The sequence below is a fragment of the Triturus cristatus genome, chromosome 8 (assembly GCF_964204655.1).
Source record: "Triturus cristatus chromosome 8, aTriCri1.1, whole genome shotgun sequence".
Taxonomy (NCBI): Eukaryota; Metazoa; Chordata; class Amphibia; order Caudata; family Salamandridae; genus Triturus; species Triturus cristatus.
The window spans coordinates 23,269,783-23,295,392 of NC_140591.1; the positions used below are offsets into that span (position 1 = coordinate 23,269,783).

Genomic DNA, 25,610 nt, shown 5'->3' on the forward strand with positions numbered 1-25,610 from the left:
CATGTTTTTTCGGGTTACGACAATGCATGGTACGGTTAGTCCCCTTGTATCCCACTTGAGGTGCGCTCCAAGTGTAAGAGCAGCAATAAAAGGTTGGCCTAGGAGCTTTTAGGAACCATTTTACTTTGAGCCGTTTGTACCTGGCGCGTATTGGTGCCTCATTGTTCAGTCCGGTTTCTCTCCAAGTGCAGGAGAAATATCCACAAGGATGGACACCGCTGAGAAGTGATCTCCCTCCACCATTTCATTTTAAGAAGGAAGTGATGATCGTGGGCTATGGAGGGCGTTTCCTGTTTGGCCCATTAGTCATCTGGAGTGCCTTTTGCCAGATAAATGAGGTGTAAGCAGGCGTTGAACACTACCTCATTTTAGCGGTGCCTTATGAGATGAGACAAGAGTGGATGCTTGACATATACATGTTGTGGGATATATATTTGGTGAGAGTAGTGGCTTTGACTATTAGGTTGAACATTCTTGGGACAGTGTTTCGCGGTTAGATTTTCTGCACAGGCATAAAGGACAATCTCATTGAACGGTAAAGTTGAAACAAGCATTGGCATAGCCAATAGATCTCGCCTTTGGGACCTTATAAGTGTTTAGCCATGCAACAGTTGATGTTGGTGCACCAAGGATACTGTGCTGCATAACTAAATACTTAATGCTTGTTCATCTGGCAAGGACGTAAAACACGACAAACAAGCAGTCTGCTTCCTTCCATCCCATGAAGGGGGACTCGGAATTCCAGACTTCACGCTCTATTACAAGGCCACACAGTTTAGATACTTGGTCAAATGGAGCCGGGCCGAATCTGAAAAAAAACTGGCTCTTCCAGGACCGCGCCGTTGCCGGTACCCCTCTCATGAAGATTCCCTTTCTCTTGAAGGCCCACCAACCCCCCAATCTATATGCTTCGCAGGTGACACGCACAATCTTCACGGTCTGGGATCAGACGAATATATGCCACGACCTTCCCTTCACCGCTCACGTCGATAGTGGATAACCCCGATTTTCGCCCTGGGACAGACTCACAATCCTTTCATTCATGGCGAGAGACCGGCTGCCGCGCATTAGGTCTCTTATTTTCCAAAGGAGACATCATCCCCTTCCCGCAGCTCCGGACCGACTATGGCCTCCCAGAGTCAGAGCGCATGCGCTACCTCCAGGTACGACACTGGGCTATGCACCCGGACAATCACCCACAGGCGGCGAGGCTTCTTACGCCATACGAACATTGGCTTATAACACTGTCTTCGGACAAGAAACTGATCTCGGATCTCTATAAGATGCTCCAATCCAGATACTTCCACACTTAACATGCGGGGCAGGCGCGTTGGGAACGGGAATTAGGGCGCAACCTCACTTCCGAGGAATGGGAAAGGGCATGCTACAGGGCGCGCCACACAGCAACACACGTAGGTCTCACCGAAACATTCACCAAATTAGTCTATCACTGGTACTACACCCCAGAGAGACTTCACCAAGCTGACGTGACAAAGAGCCCTGATTGTTGGCGGGGTTGTGGAGGGAGGGGCACACTGGTCCACCTGCTCTGGGACTGTGAACATCACCGGGCCTACTGGACACACATATTGGACGAAGTGAACAAACACCTTGACACGAAGATTCCTAGACTTCCCGCATATGTCCTCCTAGGGGTGCCCAACCCTCTTACCTATCCCCTAAAGTCCAGGCGAGGGAAACAGATAGCCATAGCTCTAGGCTCAGCCGTCCAGAATATACTGATCCACTGGAGGACCCCCCGCATTCCTGCACACACAGATTGGCACCAACAACTATGGCACGTCTTGGGAATGGAAACGATTTCTCTTACACTGGCCAGGAAAGGCTCCTCCTTTAGCGATCTATGGCAGCCATTCCTCGCTTAAGACTTTCGCGAGCTGACCTGCCCGTGATACCTGCGTCTCTTACGCTTAACAGCACCAGAACCCGCTTTGTAAATTGTACTGACACCAGGACGGACACACTGCCTGGCCTAGCGCTCTACCACCAAACTGGACCATGGGTGGGTGGGAGGTGGCTATGCTCTTTCTTTTCCTTTCTTCCTTTCAATTTCCGGGTGGAGGTGGGAGGTGAATGTTAATTGTTTATCTCGAGATATCATTACGATGCTTTATATTTCAACCGGGTCCTGCGTGACCCTTATAATGTGCACTTAATTTTTGCAGCTATTAAGAAAAAAGAATTAAACCATAAAATAGAAGCTTGTTTCCACCAATATTATCAGGAATCTTTTTTTTTAAAAAGAACTTTAGACAAAGATGTGCTTTGTGGGCATGCTCCATTTGGTACCCCTATCTGCCTTCAACAGGTTGGGCTTTCTGAAGTGGCAAAGCTACTTAATGGAATCAGGTTTAAAATGGGATGGGTAGAAAAAGAGACCTCAGAAACAATCTTGAGAAGAGCATGTATGGTGTAACGTGTTTGTAAAGGTTTGAGCCGCCAAGAGGCATTCCATGGAGATAGGCAATGCTGTGCCTGGCTCTCCCCCTTCTGGGTTGTATACAACGGTGATAGTTACACAACCTTTAGTACCAGCCTGAAAAAAAGCCTTGGGTCGCACAAAGCCAATGTGATCAGATAGCCCCAATAGAAAATGTACAAAGTGATGCACAGAAGATCTTCACTACAAATCTTAAAGTTTATGTACTCAGAATAAGCCAGAAGAAATAGAGTGAAATCATGGTCCTCAAGCGCTTGAATTACTTTGTACATCTGCACGCTCTGTGGCAGTACACTCAGGAAGCACCAACGAACATGGGCCACTTAGGAGGGGGATACAATTTCCAAACTATCACAGATCACTCAAGTAAACATTCTGTTAACAGAGCTCAGCCCCACTGCTAGCAGAACGTTTAGAGCTGTCAGATTTAGAGGAAATGGCATTCAATCACATCAGGACATATCCTCAAACAGCGATGACACTTAGCAGAAAAGCTCAACATTTAGCTATTTTTTCAGTTTCTTCTGTAAAAGAGACACACAAACAGCAACCCAAAATGCAGAACTGTAAGCGTCACTTCTACTGTAGGACAGCCATTGCTGAACGAAAGGAGAGGGGAAACTGCCTAGGAAAGCAAATGTTTTAAGTAAGCAGACACATTGTGCTCTTCTGCAGCACTGATCTTTTATCAAGATTACAAACTGTAGGACAACCAACGAACACAGGGCCCACAAAAAATAATGTTTCTTTTAGTAAGACCTCACTACAAGTCTATCTACGGTGGATACTCTTCAGGAAAAATGGAACACAAAAAACAATCAATATTAAAGCGTTTAATAATTTAAACGACAACAAAAGACTCTTGAAATACTCCTCTGCTTAACATATCCGATGTAGTCTTTAAGAGCGTTGAGGGAGCAGTGCTCTGTTACAAACACATGGAATCCTCCAGGCCACGTTGCTGGTTCTTTCTCCTCTGTGTGCAGCAAACACCATCCCTGGCAGCAGAAAGCATCACCACACGTGCAACGCCTATGCCAGCAGAGCGACCACTTCCACAGCCTGCACCACACTAGGCAGCAGCAGCCCCACAAATGTAACATCTATGTCACCACAAGTACCCACTCCACAGCCTGCACCACACCAGCCCGACCAAACATGCAATGCCTACAGCACCGTAAGCACCACCTCCACACTGCACTACTCCAGGTAGCAGCACCACCACACATGCAATACCTATGCCACCATAATCGCCACACCCACTGCCCGCATCACCACAGGAAACTGTAGCACCACCACTGATGCAACACCTATGCCACCAGAACTACCACATCCACAACTCACCAGGTAGCAGCACTACCAGAAATGCAGTGCCTATGTCACCAGAACCACCACCTTCACAGACTGCACCCCTACCACACATGTACTTCCTTTGGCAGCAGAACTACCATCTCTACAGCTCGTACCACACCAAACAGTGGCACAGCCACCACAAATGCAACATCTATACCACCAGAAGTACCACCTCCACACCCCACACCACAGCAGCCCCACCAACCATGCAATGCCCATGCCATCAGAAACACCACCTCCACAGCTTACATTACTCCAGGTAGCAGCACCACCACACATGCACCGCTTATGACAGCAGAACGACCACCTCCACAGGCTGCATCACACCAGGAAGCAGTACCACCACACATGCAGCACCTATGCCAGCAGAGCCACAACATCTATGCAACCAGAACCACCACCACATCGCGCATTACCACAGGAAGCAGCATAACCACACATTCAACGCCTATGGTACCAGAACCATCACATCCACAGCCCTCACCACCACAGGAAGCTGCAGTACCACCACAAATGCTATGCGTATGATACTAGAACCATCACCTCAAGAGCCCGTAACCCTCCAGGCGGCATCACCACCATACATGCAATGCTTATGCCACCAGAACCATCACCTCCGCAGGCTGCACCCAGTAGAAATACCACCACAAATGCAACACATGTGCCATAAGAACCACGATCTCAACTGCCTTAACCATCACAGGAAGCTGCAGCACTACCACACATGCAACACCTATGGCACCAGAATCAACACATCCACGGCCCACACCACAGCAAGCAGCACCACCACACATGCAACACACATCGCACCAGAATCACCACATCCACGGCCCACACCACAGCAGGCAGCTGCAGCACCACCACACATGCAACACCTATGGCACCAGAATCACCACATCCACAGCCCACTCCACAGCAGGCAGCTGCAGCACCACCACACATGCAACACGCATGGCACCAGAATCACCACATCTACAGCCCACACCACAGCAGGCAGCTGCAGCGCCACCACACATGCAACACGTATGGCACCAGAATCACCACATCCACGCCACAGGAGGCAGCTGCAGCACCACCACACATGCAACAAGTATGGCACCAGAATAACCGCATCCACAGCAGGCAGCTGCAGCACCACCACACATGCAACATGTATGGCACCTGATTCACATCAATAGCCTACACCACAGCAGGCAGCTGCAGCGCCACCACACATGCAACACCTATGGCACCAGAATCTCCACAGCCCACACCACAGCAGGAAGCTGCCGCACCACCACTTATCCAACACCTATGGCACCAGAATCTCCACATCAGGCAGCTGAAGCACCACTACACATGCAACACCTATGGCACCAGAATCTCCACAGCCCACACCACAGCAGGAAGCTGCCACACCACCACTCATGCAACACCTATGGCACCAGAATCTCCACATCCACACCACAGCAGGCAGCACCACACATGCAACACATATGGCACCAGAATCACCGCATCCACAGCCCACACCAGGCAGCACCACCACACATTCAACACGTATGGCACCAGATTCACCACACAACATCAGGCAGCACCACAACACATGCAACACCTATGGCACCAGAATCACCACATCCACACCACAGCAGGCAGCTGCAGCACCACCAAACATGCAACACGTATGGCAACAGAACCATCACATCCACAGCTTACCCCACAGCATGCAGGTGCAGCACCACCACACATGCAACATGTATGGCACCAGAATCACAGCATCCAAAGCCCACACCACAGCAGGCAGCTGCAGCACCACCAAACATGCAACATATATGGTAGCTCAAATGCCATCCAAAACAGGCTTCTCTATTTACAAAGATGCATACTAGCAAAAAGAAATATATGACTGTAAAACCTACTTCTTTCTTCTAGTCCACTGTTAATTTAGTAGATGATGGTGTATAGTAGTAAGGTAATGTATCCCAATAACATACACTGCCCATCCATTCCTATCCACTCGTCGTCCTACTGCTCGCCCTGGACTGTTGCCCACACTACCGTACCTGATGTCTCATCATCTCAGAACAGTCCCCCCACTCAGATTGGCGGACCATTCCTCTAACGCTCACCTACTCAACCCTCATATCCAACCTAATAATTAAATAATTCACACCACTGCTCCCTCTCAGCTTGGGATACACAGCTCCCCCAGTCAGCGAACCACTATCACTACACATGCAGGGGCTCCCGCAAACCAGGTCTCCCACTTCCTCAGCCTTTACATGCTCCTTCACTGACATCAATACTTCTGAACAGCAGCCTCTCAACATGCTCTCCACCTCTTGTCTCTACAACCTCTCCTCTACGTGTCCCCTCACTCCTCATCACATTACGGTGTCTGACCATAATCCCATCACCTTAGGTAGAGATACTTCTAAGACTACTAACTATTGCTCCAAACCAAAGAACCCCTTCGTCACATACAATATTTTAGATAACTCCCCTCCCCCATCACTTCTCTGCCGTAACATCACCCACACTAATACCCCAATACTGTATTCTACACTGGATACTATACAATCTGATATACAGTTGTTGTTGGCTGATATCCTTAGCCTTCTACGCATCATCTCCAATCTAGAACTCAATATGTCAAACCTTTCAATCTATCGCTAGCACTGTAATCTTCCCTCTCCTACTCGCTCTCCCACAGTTAGTGGTGCATACTCCAGATCTCAACCTAGATGGAGATGCAAACCTAAACAAAACCATTCCACCCGACCCAACAAGCTTGTCAAATACCTTTCAACCACAGATATCCTCTACCCTTCTCTCTCTTTATGATCCCGCCCACTACGTCCCACCTCAAGTTAGGATTCAAACCATTATCACTCAACCGCAAAGGATACCATATACCAAACCCAGACTCATCAATAAATCTAACCTCAAACTTGTCCCCATCTCACACTCTTTCCACTACCATTACCAAAACCAACCTAAAATGCTCACTACTCAACTGCAGATTAGCAGTGAAACACGGCCGACATACAGGACCTATCACTTAACTTGGAACTGGATCAACTTATTATCACTGAAACGTGGCTAAATGATTCCTCTTCTACTATACTAGACATCCTGGTTACACCCAGTTACTCTATCATCTGTCAAGATCGCGCTATCCGTCTTGGGGGCGATATTGCTTGTATTTATCGATCAAACCTCTGTCAAACAATCACTTTCCTCTCCAATATCTGGCTGTGAATATATGATTATCAATATCTCTACCAAAGACAACTCCACCTGCACTCTTTCTACCATTCCCCAGGTGATAATCTTACCTTCATTAATCAAATCATGGAGATCATCTCCACCAACCTTACCCCACACAACAACCAGATTTTCCTAGGTGACTTCAACATTCACCGGAATGACACTAAGGATCCACTAGTGAATTGCTTTAAGGCTTTCCTCCAGGACCTCAACCTGACCCAAGTCTGTAATCGTCCTACTCGTATAAAAGGGGCCATCTTAGACTTAATCATAGCCAAGGAAAATACCATACTATTGGATTCAATTTCATACTGCGACTGGACCGATCATCACTGCATCACCTTCTCCATTGTCGTAAAGGCAACCATCCACAAAGGCCAGCCTGTGAAAGCTAAACATTGGATCAGAAACACCCTCAATCCAGACATGATATCTGCCACCAGCCTTAACCTTCTGTCTCCTCCCACTGATATAATTGATGCTCAAGACCTCACTAAGCACTACCATAGCTCTATGTCTAACATCATGGACTCCATTGCCCCCAAACGACTAAAGAGAGTCCCGATAAGTAAAACCAATACCTGGTTCAACTGTAGCCTTAATGGGGAACGCCGTGCCCTTAGACTTGCAGAAAGAGTGTGGAGACAGACCTGATCTCTTTCAAACCTTAAACTGTTGCGTAAAAAAAGTAGGAACTACAATAGGTGCATCAGAAGTGCCAAAGCATCATTAGGTCTCGCGCTTAGCATTGCAGTGCGCAGCTCTTCTCGCGCAGCGAGAGACCTCATGTAGGGGGTTCTGAAAGCTGACCACACGCTCGTGTGTGTGCTTTTGTTTTCGTCAGCTGCTATTGGCTTTTACGTGCGTCTTTGTAATAAAGGCAGCAAGCCATTGGTGAAAGGTGTGTGCATGTCGCAGCTTCTTTAGAAATGTAACTGCCCATTTCCCAGGGGTGTCTGTTACGGGCAGCAGCGTCATCTGAGACCTAATACTAAACATGTGTTTCTAATTAGCGCGCGTTCGCTTTGCTGCCGCACTTCCTCGCCCCCGCTCCTCTGTGGTGCACGCGCACTACTGATTTATCTCCCAGTCAACGCACCGGCGCGAGGTATTCATCCCTTAACCCCTTTGTGTTATGCTTCTGGCCTGACACATGCGCCGGGTTCCCGGAAGACACGCGTGTGTGGTTGTCAGCTGTGGGTTTTATTTTATTTTGGGGGTATTTGCAATATACGCCTTTACTCTCATGTGAAATATTTTTAAATGGATCGATGGATGCCAGGCCTGTTTACAGGTAAGGACACGTCGCAGGTTAGTGCAAAATCCGCTTCATTATATACAAGAGTTTAGGAATGCTCAAATACATAATTAAAGAGCTACGTCAGTTTCCCAGGGCACCGCTTTGCCCCTCGCAGTAACGTTGGGGCACGTGTACCCACGTCTCGGGAGGGCGCCTGCTCTTCAGCCTCTGCATGGCATCAGAGGTGAGGACCGAGCCTCCTGTCGGATTCAGCCTGGCAGCGCTGCCTAGCACGTGTCTGAGGTAAGCTATGATGCCCAGACCCACGAAGCGTGTAAATAAAACCAACGCCTGCTGTTTATTTTGACCAGTCATACGTATTTGCATCAAAAGACATAAATTGAGTCCCCGTTGTATGTTGTTAGTGGGAGTAGTACCTATGCATATTTTGATATATTTGTTATAAACACACAAGTCCTCATTGCAACAGCACTTTAATTTTTTTGCCGATTGAGGGCTGGCCACTTGTCATGGGTGGGAAGCAAAAGTGAAGGCACGGATCTTGCCCTCAAAGTGAGTTCTCTTGCAGTGCTCAGCGGTACTCATATTTTTTCTTGACATGTTGTTGTTTTACAGGACAAGATGGAGAAAGAGTCAGATTTACGATACTGCCTCATAGGAATTATATCATTTTGGAGCAAAACTATTTTTTCAAAAACTGCATACCTGTCAACCATCAGAAGGCATACGAATATTTCTATTTGTTTTGTGATCGTTTCCTACTGCGAGTACTATTTTGCGATATTTATATAGCGCTAATAGCCGGGAGTTTCTAGGCACGGTGATCTGTGGTTTCTGGGTGCGTCATATTCTCGCTGCACACTGAAGTCTCCAACATTCTAGCCTAGTGTTTGTGTTTGCCGCTCCCTCTACAGCCTACTGACTCTACGGTCTAAGATCATAGAGATGCCAGCTGACAAGACCCAGGTAACCATCTCCCAGCGCTGCCCATGCTTTTTAATATCGCCCCGAGTCATTATTCATTGTTAAGCTGCGCCTCTTCGAATCTTACCCCCCTGAAAAGTCGATGCCCCTCCCACCTCACACGTGGCTGTTCTTCAGAAGGTTTTCACAAGGCTGGGTTTCTCTCCTTTCTTTTTTTCTCCTACAAGACCAGCACTATAGGTCACGAACACGTCGTTTACGTCTGTGATTACCTTTCTTGCGAGCAGAACTTTCACTGCTCCCCCTTCCCGGTCTCCTTATAGAATAAAAAAATTAACTAGACTGTCTACGCCTTTCATCATAAGAACACCCACATCACGATTTACTGACTGTGTTCCCACCAGGGTCACTTTCCATTCTCAGGTCTCTGCAGACATTGATATTGTAAATATTGTTCCTCTTAGGCATTTTGTACTTTTTTATGATTGATAAGGGCCTGGCAGCTTCCCAGGCAAAGGAGTTTTGCAAAGCCCATGACACTCCAAAACAAGCATTGACAAAGCCAAATGACTGTTGGCCAATGCCAGATCTATTGGCTTAACAGTGCGTGTCATATGTAACTGTGTTTTCAAGCACAGACACTTGCATAAGAAACACATTTCACAGCTCCTAACAATCAGGTACACTGTTTACACCACAAAGAGCGTGACTATTTGATGCATCGGCTTTGTTTCACAAGACACTGTCACATTCAAATCAAATCAGGTGTTTGTTAAGCGCGACTACTCACCCGTAAGGGTCTCAAGGCGCTGGGCGTGTGGGGTTCGCAGTTTCCAGTCCATCAAGGAGGGGGTCTGCCGAAGAGCCAGGTTTTGAGGTTTCTTGCGAAGATGGGGAGCGATGTTATCTGTCTGAGGTGGAGCAGAAGGTCGTTCCAGGCTCTGGCCGCGAGGAAGGAGAATGAGCGGCCTCCCGATCTGGTCTTTCTGGTGCGGGAGACCACTGCGTAGGAGAGCTGGCTGATCGTAGGGTCCTTTGGGGTGCGTGGAATTTGAGATGGCTGTTCAGGTATGCTAGTCCGGTGTCGTGGAGGGCCTTGTGAGCGTGGGTTAGCATCTTGATGGTGACTCTAGCTTCGATGGGGAGCCAGTGGAGTGTTTGCAGGTGCTGGGAGATGTGGCAGTGTCTTGGCAGGTTGAGGACCAGTCTTGCGGCGGCGTTTTGGATGTTCTGTAGCTTGCGGGTGAGGTTTTTGTTTATTCCGGCATAGAGTGCATTGCCGTAGTCGAGCCTGCTGGTGAACAGGGCATGAGTGACGGTCTTTCTGTGTTCGAGGGGGATCCATTTGAAGGTCTTACATAGGAGGCGGAGGGTGTGGAAGCACGAGGACGAGACGGAGTTGATCTGGTGGTCCATTTTGAGCTCTGAGTCCAGGATGAATCCCAGGTTGCGTGCGTGGTCCGTTTGGGTGGGCGGACTTCCGAGGGCGGGGGGTCACCAGGTGTCATTCCAGGCGTCTGGGTTTGGGCCCATGAGGAGTACTTCCGTTTTGTTGGTGTTTAGTTGTAGGCAGCTGTTTTTCATCCATTTTGCGACGGCTTCCATGCTTTCTCGAAAGTTGTGTCTGGCGGTGTTGGGTTAGTTGGATAGGGAGAGGATGAGTTGGGTGTCGTCTGCGTATGACACAATGTTGAGTCTGTAGGTTCCGACGATGGGGGGCGAGCGGAGCCATGTAGATGTTGAAGAGCGTAGGGCTGAGGGAGAATCCCTGGGGGACTCCGCAGGTGGTAGGTGTAGGGTCTGAGAGGAAAGGGGGGAGTCTGACCCGCTGCGTTCTGCCGGAGAGGAAGGAGCGCATCCAGTCGAGGGCCTGGTTCTTGGATCCCTGCATCATGGAGTCTGCGTATTAAGGTGCGGTGAGAGACTGTGTTGAACGCCGCTGAGAGGTCGAGGAGGATGAGGGCTGCTGTTTCTCTTTTGTCAAGTAAGGTACGGATGTCGTCTGTTGCGGCGTGGAGGGCAGTTCCGTACTGTGTTTTTTTCTGAAGCTGGATTGGGAGGAGTCGAGTATGTTGTGCTCTTCGATGAATGTGGTGAGTTGGCTGTTGAGGACTTTCTCGATGACTTTCGCTGGGAACGGGAGCAGGGAGATGGGTCTGTAGTTTTTGAGGTCGGTGGGGTCCGTCGAGGGTTTCTTCAGGAGGGGGTTGATCTCAGCATGTTTCCAATCGTCAGGGAACGAGGCGGTTGCCAGGGAGCGGTTGATGGTGTGGCAGAGCATGGGTGCGATGGTGTCGGCGGCTCTGTTGAAAATGTGGTGGGGGCAGGGGTATGTGGGGGCCCCGGAGTGGACTGACTTAATCGTCTTCAGTGCGTCTTCGGTGGTGAGGGCTGTCAAGTTGTTGATCGCTGGCTTCAGGGTGTCGGGGGTGGTTGGTGAGGGTTCAGTGTGTTGGTTGTCTTCGAAGTTGTTGTAGATGCTCTTGATTTTGTGGTGGAACAAGGTACTGAGTTTGTCGCAGAGGTCTTGTGAGGGAGGAACTCCTTGATGATGTTGAAGAGTTCTTTGCTGTTGTGTGCATTAGTGGAGATTCTGTCTTCAATCGCTTTTTTCTGATGAGTTGGTGGTGGGCGTTGGCGGCGGCTCTGAAGTTGTTGTGGGCTTCTGTGGATTTGGTGTTCCTCCAGGCCTTTGAGGCGGCGGCAAGTGCGTCTGGACTTTCGAAGTTCGGTGGTGAACCATCTAGCTTTCTTGGTGTGGGTGGTGTTGTTTTTCTTGAGGGGGGTTATGGTGTTGGCGCTGTTGGAGAGCCATCTGTGCAGGGTTCGGGCTGCAGTGTTGGCGTCGCCGTTTTCCGCGATGGTTGGGGTGGAGTTGCTGAGTGATGAGGTTAGCTGGTCGTCGTGATTCTGGTCCAGTTTCTTCGTGGGAGCAGGTGCTGGTGTCTGTGGATGGAGGGTGTTCTGAAGGTGAAGTGGACGCATCGATGGTCAGTCCATGGGAGTTTGGTAGTGTGGCTGAAGGTGATGGAATTTCCTGTTGTGAAGAGGGGGTAGAGGGTGTGTCCTGCTGAGTGCGTGGGTTCGTTCACGATCTGGCGGAGTCCAATGTTGTGGAGGTTGTCCAGGAAGTGGTGCTGTGGTCCAGTTGGTGGTCGAGGTGGAAGTTGAGGTCTCCCAGTAGGGTGTAGTTGGTGGACACGATGGCATGCGGGGAGATGATGTCCGTGATGGAGTTGGCGAAAAGTCCAGGGGGGGGGGGGGGGGGGGGGGTCGGTAGATGAGGGTTCCTCGGAGGGTAGAGGTAGGGCTGGCCAGTATCTTGAAATGAAGGTGTTCCATCAGGTCTGTGGGCTCGTCGGGGATTATGCTCAGGCGGAGTGTGGATTTGTGGACGATGGCGATTCCTCCTCCCGGGCGCGTGGGGCGGTCCTTCCTGGCGATCTTGTATCCTTGGGAAATGGCGAGGGCGATGTCCGGTCCCGAGGTGGTGTTGGTCCAGGTTTCGGTAAAGAATGCTATGTCCGGGGTAGTGCTGTCAAGGAGGTCCCAGATTTCGTTGGCGTGTTTGTGGAGGGATCGGACGTTGAGAAGGATGCATTGCAGGGTTCTTCGGTTCGATTGTGTTCTTGCGGGCGGATTCCGCTGGGTCAGTGGTCTTGGCAGTGCTGCAGGGTCCGTGAGTGTCGGCTGGTGAAGCTAGCTTGCAGTTGTTGTGGCGGCCTGGGTTGAGAGTGTGGAGTGCCGCTGGGTCGTAGCGTTGGCGGTGCAGAGATCATGGGTTCCTGGCGCTGGTCGCAGTCGGCTCACGGACAGGCGCAGACAGGCTTGCCTTTGGTGCCCCGGCATTAAGTAGGGGTCGGGGAGGGCTGGAGAGCTGGGAGGAAGGAGCGGGGAGCTGGATTTGGCCGGTCGCACTGGTCGTGCTGGAGGGGGGGGGGGGTTTGGGGCCGTGGGGGCAGCAGCGGCAGGGAAAAACGGGCTGTAAAAGGCAAAAAGAGAGAGAAAAGTGCAAATAAGGCAGCAAAAGTGCACGAAAGAGTGGAGGAAAGACACAGAGGACACAGGAGATTTAAAGGGGGAGATTGAGATGAGGGTAAAAAACGAGTGAAAAACGGAGAGAAGACACAGAAGGAGAGTGAAGGGGGGGGAGACAGAAGTGAGGGAAAAAACGAGTGAAAGAGGAGAGAAAAAGCAGAACAAGAGAATGGAGACAGCGGTCCATTGGACCACCAGGGATGAGACGCAGGGAAACCTGCGGGAGGAGGGCGGCCTCAAACCAACACTTGATAGTGCAGGGGCAGGCCTCACTTAAAGGTGGAGCTGCGAGGGAGGGAGAGCAATTTCACGGACATTCATTTAGAGCCATGGTTGCACCGGCTGATAGGGCAATCTAAGTGTGCCAGAAGGGCTGGTCTGACAGGAAATTGTGTGGGCTAGTTTTTGACTGTTTGTAGGCCTGTTTTATGGTCTGGTGAGCCATCTTTACTGCTAATTTCCTATATAGATTACCTCAATCATTGACTTCAGCAAGCACAAAAGCATGCATGCAATCTCCAATACCTTGCAAATACCTGTATAGAGCGTCTTTATAAGTTAAAAAATTGCCCAATTTGGAAATCTGGCCCACTTTTTAAAGCAATCCGACCCTGTATAGAGCAGTGCAGAAATAATAGAAATGTGTGTTGACCTGTTTAGCGCACATTTGTTCTCTTCCTGCTCACCTTGAGTATTGCATTAACGCCAGTAATCACCACAGGTAAAGACTGGTAGTAAACAAGAGCTAAAATGTGGAAATGCATTTAAAACAGGAGCAGTAATAGCATCTTGCAGGTTCATTTTCATCCGTTCTCTCTCTATTGTTCACTGTTCTACTTTATTTCACTCTCTCCTTTCCCCGTTATGTTCTGGATTAAAACCGGAGGATAATAAATAAGTCCTGGTTCACCAAAAGTGAAAGGTGGCCCCCACCACTGCCACAAATGTACTGCATTCAAGTATGTAGCACACGTTTTACCAATTTTTGGGGGTTGGCTCCGAAACTGTGTAGTATCATAACTACAAAACAGGGGGGAGGAGGGGGAGTTTTTACGACATCACAGTTATAATCCATAATTTTGCGAGAGAACATAATGTTTAGAACCAAGACTTAGAATGTGTACTTGATAGAGATGTTACAATGGTTCCCTCGTCCATCAAAGGCTATACTATTGTTTCAGAAACTTAAGACTGTGCTATGTGATGAGATGATGAACATTTCAGAATTGTAGGTTGTATACATCCACATTCAAAGCTTGCCTTTCCGGGCTACTTTGGCATAACAATGTCCAGCTAACAGTGGCTAAAGCGAATACAAGCAAGATCGAGAACTTAAGGATTAGTAGTATTTATGTGACTTTCTAGAACTTTTAAATTATTCTAAGCAAGGATAAACATACGACTTGATGAATGTTGGTGCAAAAAGGGTTTAATTGGTCAGCACTAACTGCCCCCTATCCACAGGACCCTGAACATACTACGCTTCTAAAAAACACGGCATGCTCCAAGAGTAACAATAAGTGCAAAGACAACAAGTCTGCCGTTGGTTAATCTTTTTGATGTCAAAAAGAACTCATTGGCTTCAGGTTGCTGTGTATTTATTCTCACTTGATGATTCACTTCCTTTGCATCTTTAACTTTGGTAAAAAAAAGGCAATCTGTTTTAACATGATTTCAAGAAATTAGTGCTTCCTTTCAAGAACACTGAGTAGCTGTTATTTTAATCTGCTTGATGTGGGATCTCTGTGCTATTTAAAATCATTTTTGCACTGGTAACCATCTTAGAAAATGCCGGACCTGTATCAGACATCATCTAGAAGGCTGCACTTTCAACATGCTTCCCTTTTGTTATTTGATGGAGCGCCTAGCCTACACTGTGATACATTTATAGCCAAGGAGATCTACATTGCACTAATGTGTGATGGCTGCATCACTAAATACTTCTAAGTTCCCAAAGGCGAGACCTATTGCATTGCAAATGCTTGTTTTTCCGTCAGCTACTGGACACAGCCCTCAACCGTCCCAAAAAACTCTTTGAACTAGTGAAACAACAAACTAATGGGAAGCGTAAATCCTCCACATCTGACACTACAACCCTACCTAATTATCAAACATTTTCCTCCTTTTTTTCCGATAAAACTAAGTCAATTGACAATAAGCTCCGCATTGCTGTGAATTGTTTACAGACTGAAACCCAGTCACAACACACCTCCACCTCGCAGGAAATTTGTCCTAGCGACCTTCTCTTTAAACCTTAAAACAATTCCTCGTGGTCCATCTTTCAGACATTTGAGAACACTGACATCTCAAAACTACTGTCTTCCACTAAACTTTCCAACCACTTCAATGACCCTCTCCCCTCCAAATTCCTCAAGGAAACTTCACACCTCCCGATACCCATATGGCAAAGAATTATCAATGCCTCTCTTACGCAAGGCACCATGCTGGACTGTCTAAAAAGTGGACAAGTCACACCTATACTAAAAAAGCCAGAAGCGAACCTCTCTGATCCCAACAATTTTCACCCCATTTCGAGCATCCCAACCTTAGCCAAGCTCCTGGAAAAATGTGTTCATCCACAACTCTGCAATCACATTGACCAGCACCAACTCCACGACCACTGCCAATCTGGTTTCACACCAGGTCACAGTACTGAAACCGCCATGGTTCACATTGTCAACGATGCTTTACGCTTTCTGGATCATAATGAATCCAGTCTTTTAATACCTCTTGACCTTTCAGCAGCGTATGACACAGTCAAACATGAAACCCTCCTGAACCTCTTAGAACTTATGATGGGTCTCTCTGGTACTGTCTTAAAATGGTTATGTTCATTTCTACAAAACAGATCTCAACGAGTCCTAATCAATCATGACTTATCTGATCAGACACCGGTCACTACCGACGTTCCCCAAGGTTCTTCACTTCCGCCCACCCTGTTTAATCTTTACATGGAACCCCTGACGGAAATCCTGAAACACTCCAACATCTCCTACAATATGTACGCTGATGATACGCAATTGTACATGAAGATTACCTCTCCTAACGACATCCGCACTCTCAATAACATCTTGAACAAAACTCAACACTGGTTAACACTTAACCACCCCAAACTTAACTCCCTCAAAACTGAATTCCTATTAATCTTGCCTAACAACCCCACCTCTAACATCAAAGACTGGCTCCCACAACTCACCACCTTGAACTGTACCCCACACATTGTTGATTCAGCAAAATCCCTAGGAACAAAACTTGACAACAACCTCTCCATGATGAATCCCATCAGCTCCTCAACCAGAGGGGCCAATTTCCATCTCCACATCTTAAGAAAACTAAAGCCTTTCCTGCCCAATGCAGATCTCAAGATGGCGGCTCAGGCTCTTGTGATCTCCATACTTGACTATGGGAATGCTACCCTTGTTGGCCTACCGAAAATAAAACTAGCACTGTGAGGGCTACCCTCCATGCTGCTGCACGGCTCATCACAGGCATAAAGAAAAATGATCACATCACCCCAGCCCTCCACTCTCTGAACTGGCTACCTTATGAATCTAGGATCCACCTAAAAATAGCATGCATGACATGCAAAGCCATCCACCACAACACTCCTCGCTACCTGGCTCAGAAACTGGTGCTATCCCTAAGAAATAGAGCTCCCTACTGCTGAAACACCCAAAATTTCACAAAAAGAAAACCTATAATTTGGAACTCTCTTCCCCCAGAGATCAGGACTATCCCTTCATTTGTTCTTTTAAAAAATGAAGTAAAAACGAGACTGCTGAATAATCTCCTTCCTATCGGAGGCGACTATCCATGCCAATTTGATTTCTTTGCTGGAGTTTTCACCATGTCTCTTTGTATTATCTTTTCATGCTGTATATTCGATATTTTGTTCCTTGTATATTTAATGCTATTTATCAGGTTGTACAGCGCTCTGACACCAACATTTTGGACATGTTCGCGCTTTATAAAACTGTATAAATAAAAATAAAATAATTTAATGTGTTGTTACCCACACTCACTCTTGATACTCGAGAGTGTGCTATCTCACTAGAAGCCAGAGTTCACAATGAGTCACTGCTATGCAAGTTAGTCAGAGAGAAGCCCCTCAACTCCCATGGCTGCCTGTATCAAAAGAAAGACCTGCAGCATTATCAGAGGTCCACTCTAGCAGCTACCATACCTCACAGCCAAAATAAAACCCCCGGAGGAGCATGTGCATGACGAAGCAGCAGCATTCCAAACAAAGAGCAGGATAACAAGACATCGGTACCTTTATCCCTTTCCCAAATCCATCCTTGTTATTTTCTAATCCTGCTACAAAGCTGTCTGTTAAGGCACCATTTTAGTCATGCAGGCGGTTGCTTTTAGCTAGGAACACACGCCATAAGTCAGTGGTCTTTCTTCTGTTCTCATTTTTAGCAGCAGGCAAAAACCCTTCCTCTTGAACATCCCTCTTCAGTGAGTGGCAGTGGATGGCTTAGGCATGGCTGCTTAACACTCATCAACTAACTGTAAATTGTAACCAACAAAGACTACCCCAAAATCTCCTCTAACATCCTCAAGACTTTCTCCAACTAAAAATGTGCTGTAAGCTAAACACAATTGAGGTCAAGCATGTTTAAATTATAACACAACAAACAACCACAGATTCACACATGGCTAGTCGACATGAACCTAGACGTCTTCAAGTTGAGAGTCAATGCAAAGATCACCTGGACTCACCCTCAAAACAGGCCCACTCTTCGAAGGCCACATCGCCAACTTCTCTCTCCCCGAAAAAAGTGAAACTCCTCCATCATGAACCTGGGCGCAGGACACCGAGACTGAGGCAAAGCCTTTAATGCCATTCTGGCCACCTACAAAGACATTGTAATTTCTGCAGCACGTCTCATCAGGGTGGTAAGAGAAGTTCAAACAAATGACCTCAACATTGGAGGAAGTACCCTTTCTTCTCTTACAAGCCCGAAAGAATTTTAAGACCACGTCCCTACACAATGTCAAGAGTAATTAAAACCCAGGTGGACAACACTACACCAAGAGCCAGGACTTTAACAGACTTTAGATAAGGAAATGCAAGAAGCAAAGGACTAAAAGACATGTCTTTTCTCCATCTACGCACCACAATCTGTGATAGGCCCACTGAATGCAGTACTGCGCCTGTAATTCAGGCATTAACTGAAGACACATTTATCAAAGACTACTACCACCCTGCATGATCAAACCTGCACGTTACCTACTTCATTACAAACAATCCCACCTGCTATTCTACATATGCAGCACGCACTTTGAGGCTTTATAAAAACTGCATCGGAAGAATTTTCAGCTCTATTGTGAATGGAAGGAGGGACATGTCATTACCTGGACATGGTAGCTCTGAGTACTTCATGAAAGAAGCTGGAGTTGATAAGTGACTGTTCTCAGTTGTTCGTATTGGAGCTGAGAAAGACCAAGGCAGAACTGAGTTTTTGGAAACACTTGGAGACCTTCCTTTTTAGTTAGTCTTATTCATGTGCATTGGACTTTACGACTCACGATGGGTCTTTGGCTCTGGGAGACCTGTTGGGCAGCTACGCACTTTTGAAATTTCATAGAACAGAATAAAGTCCCGCATGTCAGGCTTTACAAAAGAGAATGCTAGTTTTCACTGCTCTCAGAGCGTCAAGCTAATTGTGCAAAAACTACTGTTGACATGGGGGTAAGCTGCCGGATAAATACCTAGAGGTTCAACTGTGCAAGCAATGACCAGTGACCAATAAAGTCTTGATGTGGTCCGGCCTTTTGCACTCACAATAATGTGGGCTGCTGAGGTGAGAATGGCTCGTGTCTGCCATGGCGGATATGGATTATGTCCATGAGTCGTGCGATCTCCGAAACCTAAATAGGACAGAACAAGGGGCAAGGCCTCCCATATACACTCATTTGATTGGACTGGGTCTTTCCGCTTCTGAAAGTGGAGTTTATAAGCGGCATCTTCAGTAAGCTCTGTGACAGAAGCACAGAGTGCACTGTAGATCTAGTGTAAAACTAAAAATACAAGAACAGGTAATACTTCAAAAACATAGTCATAGTAATGAATTGGGATGAAAGGGGGCAACTACAGTAGAACAAGAAATAGAATCAGCTTTAGAAGCAGTTACCTTGCGAAAGAAAGTGAATCTCACCAACTAGGGAGTAAGATACAAGTCCACTGAGTTGATATCTTCAGAAGAGCAGTGTCATCTACGCTTTGATGAATGAGAACAAAATAGTCAGCTAGGTTCCAACATCTCCATATAGGGTTTGTGGAGAAATGGGGACTGGGGCCGATCCTTGTGGAACACTGCATTCCTCAGGGGAACATTCAAGCACTGAGACCATTGAGGGAACGAATCCAAGGACTGACTTTCATGCATATCCAAGCACGGAAGCAACGAGTGTTTGACAGAGCGTAATGATTGAAGATACTGAACGCTCCTGGTAAATCAAGAGGGACCAGTAGGCAAGCATCACCATTGGCAAAGACGCAGTGTACCACACAACACCTGCAAGGTTGTCATCCCTCAAAGTGAAGCCTAACCAGATGGATCTCAGAGGGATATGCTTGGGTCAGGATCATATGCTGAACAGAACTCATTTCTGTTATTTTTACAAGTTTCCATAAACATAAAAATAAAAAGAGTGAAAAAACTAAATCATGATGAAATGTCAAAATGATAAAATACTGTTTCCACCGAAATAGTATGTTTTTGTGGACAAGTTATAGCCATATTTTGAAAAAGAAAGGAGGAGAGCTGGAGAGGGGCAGTACTGAGGTAGACCGAGATGGTGGGGTAAGTTGAGAGGGGAAAAAAGGGGACACTATCCCCTCAAAATAAAGCCGAGTTTTACAGGGGGAAGGGGGCAAAAGAGAATTTTTTTTTAATTAGTGTGTTGTTTTTAAAACAGATAAAAGGCATTATCACTTACAATGCCAATAACTTAAACTCTCGCAAATGCGAATCCTATTGCGTTGCAAATGTGTGCTGCGCTATAAAAAAAACCTGTAAAGCGTTAGGAGAAAGCGTGTGATGCCTGCCTCAGCAGGCAGGACAAAGCTATTTCAGAAACTAGTGCTTGGAGGCTGTAATTAAAGCCTACCGAGTAACAACAGATGTACCAGGGGGTGGTGCCATGGGAGGTTACAAAATTAGAGAATGCGGCACGAATGAGGGACTACTAAGCCTATTGACTAATGAAAAGCCACAGTTTACAGAGGACAATGACACAAGCCAATGAAAAATATGGGCAGAGAGTGGGCGGGGCTTCAAGTCCACACCTAAATACAGCATGCATTGCATTAAGGATAGCAGTGTAACTGGAGAAAAGCTTTCCCATCCAGGGTATTTTACAGGATAGTAGCATAACGGTGTTTTTAAAGGCAACATTTTCTTAGATTGAGTGGAGTACCAGAATCCATCCATACACAATGGAGACCGAATGCACTCCTGCGGTGCGCATTGTCAAATACAAAGCTTCCGTATAACCTAACACGTGACCCTGCACTCTCATTAAGTGTGATTCACTGCCACTTAGGAAGTCAATTTACAACAACAGAGGCACAAATGCCACCAAAGCATCATCCATAATTGGAAAGCTTGCCAAAACAACATTAATTGATTTAATTTTTACAGAGATTGTGTACAAGAGATGGCATAAACCAACAAAATCGATAATCTTGAGCAGCAGATGGAGAAAGAAAAAGAGGCCAAGGATTGAGTTAACGAAGAAGCATATCAAAATAAACATGATTTGACCATGAGCTAGTAACCCCTACCAAGAAAACAAGTGTAGGCTATAAGAAGACATATCTATGGATGGAACTTTCTCATCAGTCCAAGAAGGGACAATCACAGTAATAATGGGTAGTAAGGTTAAGAGAGGGACTGCACAGGCTGAAAGAATGCAGACTTGTGTGCTAACTACTCGCTGGTGGTAGAAGAGAATAAAGGAGGCGACGGTCATGGTTAGTCTGGTGAGGATGACCAGGGAGATTTGAAGAGGAAGGTACCCTCCCTCCCCCAGTAGAAAGGGCAGGAGGAAGCAACCATGCAATGAATACTGGACACAAAGGTAAACAAAAATGTTACCTAAAGGAAAGATAACTACAGCAGTTGAAGATGATAAAGGGAACGAGTGGATACAGTAAATAATAATGAAGGAAAGGTTGCAAAGTTGAAAATAACATGAAGTTCAGGCAGGTTAGGCTGGGAGAACATAGATCGACAACAGAAACTGAAGAAGGGAACGAGGAGGAAAAAGCTTAGACAATGGAGGGTAAATATGGGATAGCAGAAAAGAGAATGTAACACTGCAGATTAAAGGATAAAGGCTAAGAATGCAAAGCTGAACAGAGAGAAGCCAAAGCAAGCAGAAGTAGGAGACTGGAGAGCGACTGGTGGATCGGATTTAAAAAGGTATGGAGGAGAAGAATAAAGCACGGAACAGGGCAAGAAGTTGAAGCAGCTGTGTGTGGGACAAAGAAATCTCTACATGCACTGTGGAGGAAAGGAAGGAGAAGGGTGCCAAGGTGAACACAACGTAGAGACAAAGGAGATCAAGAGATGAGAACAGACTGAGTACAGGAACAAGTTATTGGCATGGCCATTGGAATGATGCATTTGTGTGGCTGCTGCGTTTTTCACATAATCATAGATTTGACAAACCATCATCTGCTGCATATTGTTAAAACAAAAATGTTTCTAGCTCAAACGGTTCAAATGTTGCTAAAAATGCAGCAGCATGTGTTGGTACGCAGTGGAAGGCCCTTTAGAAAGGTTCACTGGTCATCTTTTGATTGCTTATTGCTATATTTGGGTATTACAATGGTACTGAGGTGAAACCAATGTCCAGACCATGGTAAGTGTAAAAACGAGAAAATAATGATGCAATACAATCACAAATTATGCCACACTACGCATAATTCAAGTGGCCCTAAAAATTGGGTCTGGAGGAAGTGAAGAGCGAAAAACTGCAACAGGTAAATCTGAAGAAATACCTGCATGAGCCACAAAAAACAGCCAATCGTTAGTTTCTTTCTGTAGGCCCAGAGGGTGGGGAGGTGAATAGTGGGGAGAGCATGCACCAATTAAGCCCACAGAAATGGCAAAGTGACACCCAGTCAGGATTGCCTGCCCATTCATATAGAAAGACCCCAAGCTAGAACACCAAACAAGCGATGACAAAAAGCATATTATTGCATAAGAGCAAAGCTAATACAAAGAAACCGGAACAATTACCTTTCAGAGGAGGGCCTCTCCCAGCAGGACAAGTAGTATCACCACAGCACCTGACCCCACTGAAATACACCACCAGTTACAATATTTTATACACTTCACCGCAGAACACAAACTTGCAAGTTACTCTTCAGAGTTTGATTTTGCATTTCATTTACATGCGATACAATCTGCAAACTGTTCATTAAAAGGACAGACACATTTGATCAGTCTTGGTGTGTCTGTCCATGAAGATGCTTAAATAACAAGATTATCTGACAGATATTCAGAGTGTGTTAACATATGGTCTAGAACGGTTCTGCGCACAATGTGTCACCAACAGATGTCTCCTCTTCCTTCACCACGATCTAACAACACAGAGGAGCAGATGATTGGTTTCAGATATTGATGTCACCAATGAAGGTTTGTTCAACTGACGGGGTACGACAAAGGAAGGGAGCGGTATAAGAAGACTGCTGGGCTAGTGATGCCAACTCACTGGGGAGAGGAGCTGGCCTAACGGCTAGAGCGCTCGACCTCGGACCTGGGGAACTGGGTTCGAGTCTCGGTAACGACGCTGAACATCTTGTGATTCTGGGCAAATCACAATCTCCCTGTGCCTAACAAAAAAATGAAAGTGTGTCCTCATGTAACGTAACTGGTGCTATGTAAAGCGCTCTGATACCCGATTGGATTCGGGTCAAGTTTGCGCTATATAAAACTCTGCCAAAAAAAAAAATCATTCAGACACTGTGACAAGTATGTAAAAATCTAGTCACCCCAAGAATAAAATGCTAGGAAGCTGCAGAATATCCCTTACTTACAGGTATGTGCAGCATCAGTTCGTACAGATGAGCTAATGGATTCCCAATTCAAGAGGAAGACCCAAATCTTTGGGAAATGCTTGTGAAAATAGCTTGCCATTTTCAAGATCTTGGTGAAAAGGAAAAGTGGCTCAGATTTCAGACACTTTCTCAAAAAGGTTAAAAACAGCCAAGGCAAGTAGATTCAGGCATGGAAGCCCCCCTTGAGCACAGGTTCAAAGCGGCATTGCGAGCGCCGCCTCCCAGATGCAATTACCTTTACAATGTTTAAATACAAAGCACACTTCTCAGTTTATTAAAGTGTAAAAACTAGTAACTATAACCATTCTAGGGGCCACATTGAAGGAGACAAAAATACATTTCTGCACTGAATAAAAATAATGACAACAAATCCCAGAACTACAAATCCTTACATCTGAGAGAAGGTGGTGTGGGTAAGCAAACTATGAAGACTGAGGCTTTTTTAAAGCCTTCATATTCAGCAAAAGGATTCAAAGAAGCTTGCAGCTGACACAGCAGTGTTTAGAGTTCAGTACATGCTATCACTCCAACTGCATCAAAAAATACAGCAGCCTGTGGTGGTGGGTGTACAGGAATGGTACTGGGCCCTTGAAGAAATAGCTCTCCTCAAACAACACGTTTCTTAAATGAAGATCCTTACTTGGTCCATTTAGTTTCCTATGTATGTTAACAAGAAATGTTGTTTCAGCCCTGGAATGACCAAAGCACACTAAGAGGCTAATAGAGCATTCTGGATTCTTTTTGTGCATTATGGCTACCTCGCTACGATTTTCCCTCTCTGCAGGTACCCCTACCACATAGCGGACAGTAAATAACTTCCTTCAATGCATAAGCATTGCGGGCCAAAGGCTGTCTTCTTTCTTGCTGCTCACAGCAGTAGAACTGACCAACAGGGACAATCTTAATGTCACTGCAAACAGCAGGGAATACATTTTCCACAGATTATATTCCGGGCTGCTAAAAGTCCACCAGGAGTTGTTACACCTTGCTTGGCAACAGGAAAGGGGTCAGACCTCTACTCAAGTTCTGGATAGCCCCACAGGAGCAGGCTCCCATGACCCCAGCAACATAAATAACTAAGAAAAAAATTAGAAAAACGAACATTGCACTATAACTGCATAACCCTCCTGGACTTTAACGTATAATATTGGAAAGGATTGTTAGCAGGACAAAACCGTAAAATGTGATATGCTCTCTAGTGTCACACACACAAAGGAGCAGCAAGTTATTCCCTGTAGCCACATACAATTATGGGAACTACCAATATTAGGTTATGGCCAAATACTTTCTGGTTTGCCTCCTAATAAAATGGCAAGAGGGAATGTGAACTTCAGAACTTTGTTCACGTGGACACCTCCAGGTCACCAAAGATCCCTATCACATGTAGTGTCCCCCAAGGTTCTATACTGTCTCCTATCATCTTCAACTTTTACAAGGAGCTGCTTGGTGCTCCACTCACAGGAGACAGAATGAAGATTCGACAATGCAAAACCAAAACCCACTGCTTACTCATTAACCAGACCTGGATGTCCAGTGCCTGCCCGAATCTCAACCAAGATTGATTTCCTATTTGCCAAGGACAATATACAGTACAAATCTAGCTCCTTGCCCGGAAGCTTGACCGTTTCAAACCCAAACTCTCTCCGAATGCCAAATCACCCGGATTCACCCTGGACACCAACTACTCCCTCAAGGAAAACACCACCAAGAAGCTTGACAGTTTTGAACCCAAACTCTCCCCAAATGTCAAATCACCCTGAACAACAACCTGTCCCTCACGGACTGCATTGCTAAAAATAAACAAACACACACACAAGTTGAGCCCAATACGTGATATTTCTTTCAGAAAGCGAATTCAGGTCTGGTGTTCAAACCCTTGTACTGTTACATCTGGATGGTGATAACCCCTTACACACTGCAGCATGTCTCCTCCAGGGCCTCAAAAAATATGATCACCTCACCCCTACCCCGTTGGAACTCCATTGGCTACCCCTGCCAGCTGTACAAAGGCATTCTTGCCATTGTATTATTACCTTGTAGTCTATGTTGCTTTGTACATATTCTTTTTTTGAAGCAATTCCGCACATGTTTTATAACAAGAGCATATTTGATTCTTCAGGCTTCATGCATTGTATTGAGGAAGTTAGCACCAGGAAGGCATAGTGGTTTCAATGTGGGAAATGTGTGTAGTCTGTTCTACACAAAGCAAAATCATTCTGATCGGGAAGAAGTGTTGCCTTTGTTCTGCC

At 46.4% G+C, this 25,610-nt stretch overlaps 1 protein-coding gene across 11 annotated transcripts in view; it reads right to left on the reverse strand.

Annotated features, from left to right (window-relative positions):
* Window positions 1–25,610, reverse strand: part of U2AF1 (U2 small nuclear RNA auxiliary factor 1) — a 174,241-nt gene that overhangs the window by 98,110 nt on the left and 50,521 nt on the right. For 5 of the 11 annotated variants that reach the window (XM_085620773.1, XM_085620767.1, XM_085620763.1 and 2 more), the window contains exon 3: window positions 22,541–22,599. The exons of the other annotated variants lie outside the window; for them this stretch is intronic. In XM_085620773.1, coding sequence (XP_085476899.1) covers window positions 22,541–22,599 — 59 coding nt within the window. The remainder of the gene's footprint in view (window positions 1–22,540; window positions 22,600–25,610) is intronic. 11 annotated transcript variants of the gene reach the window in all.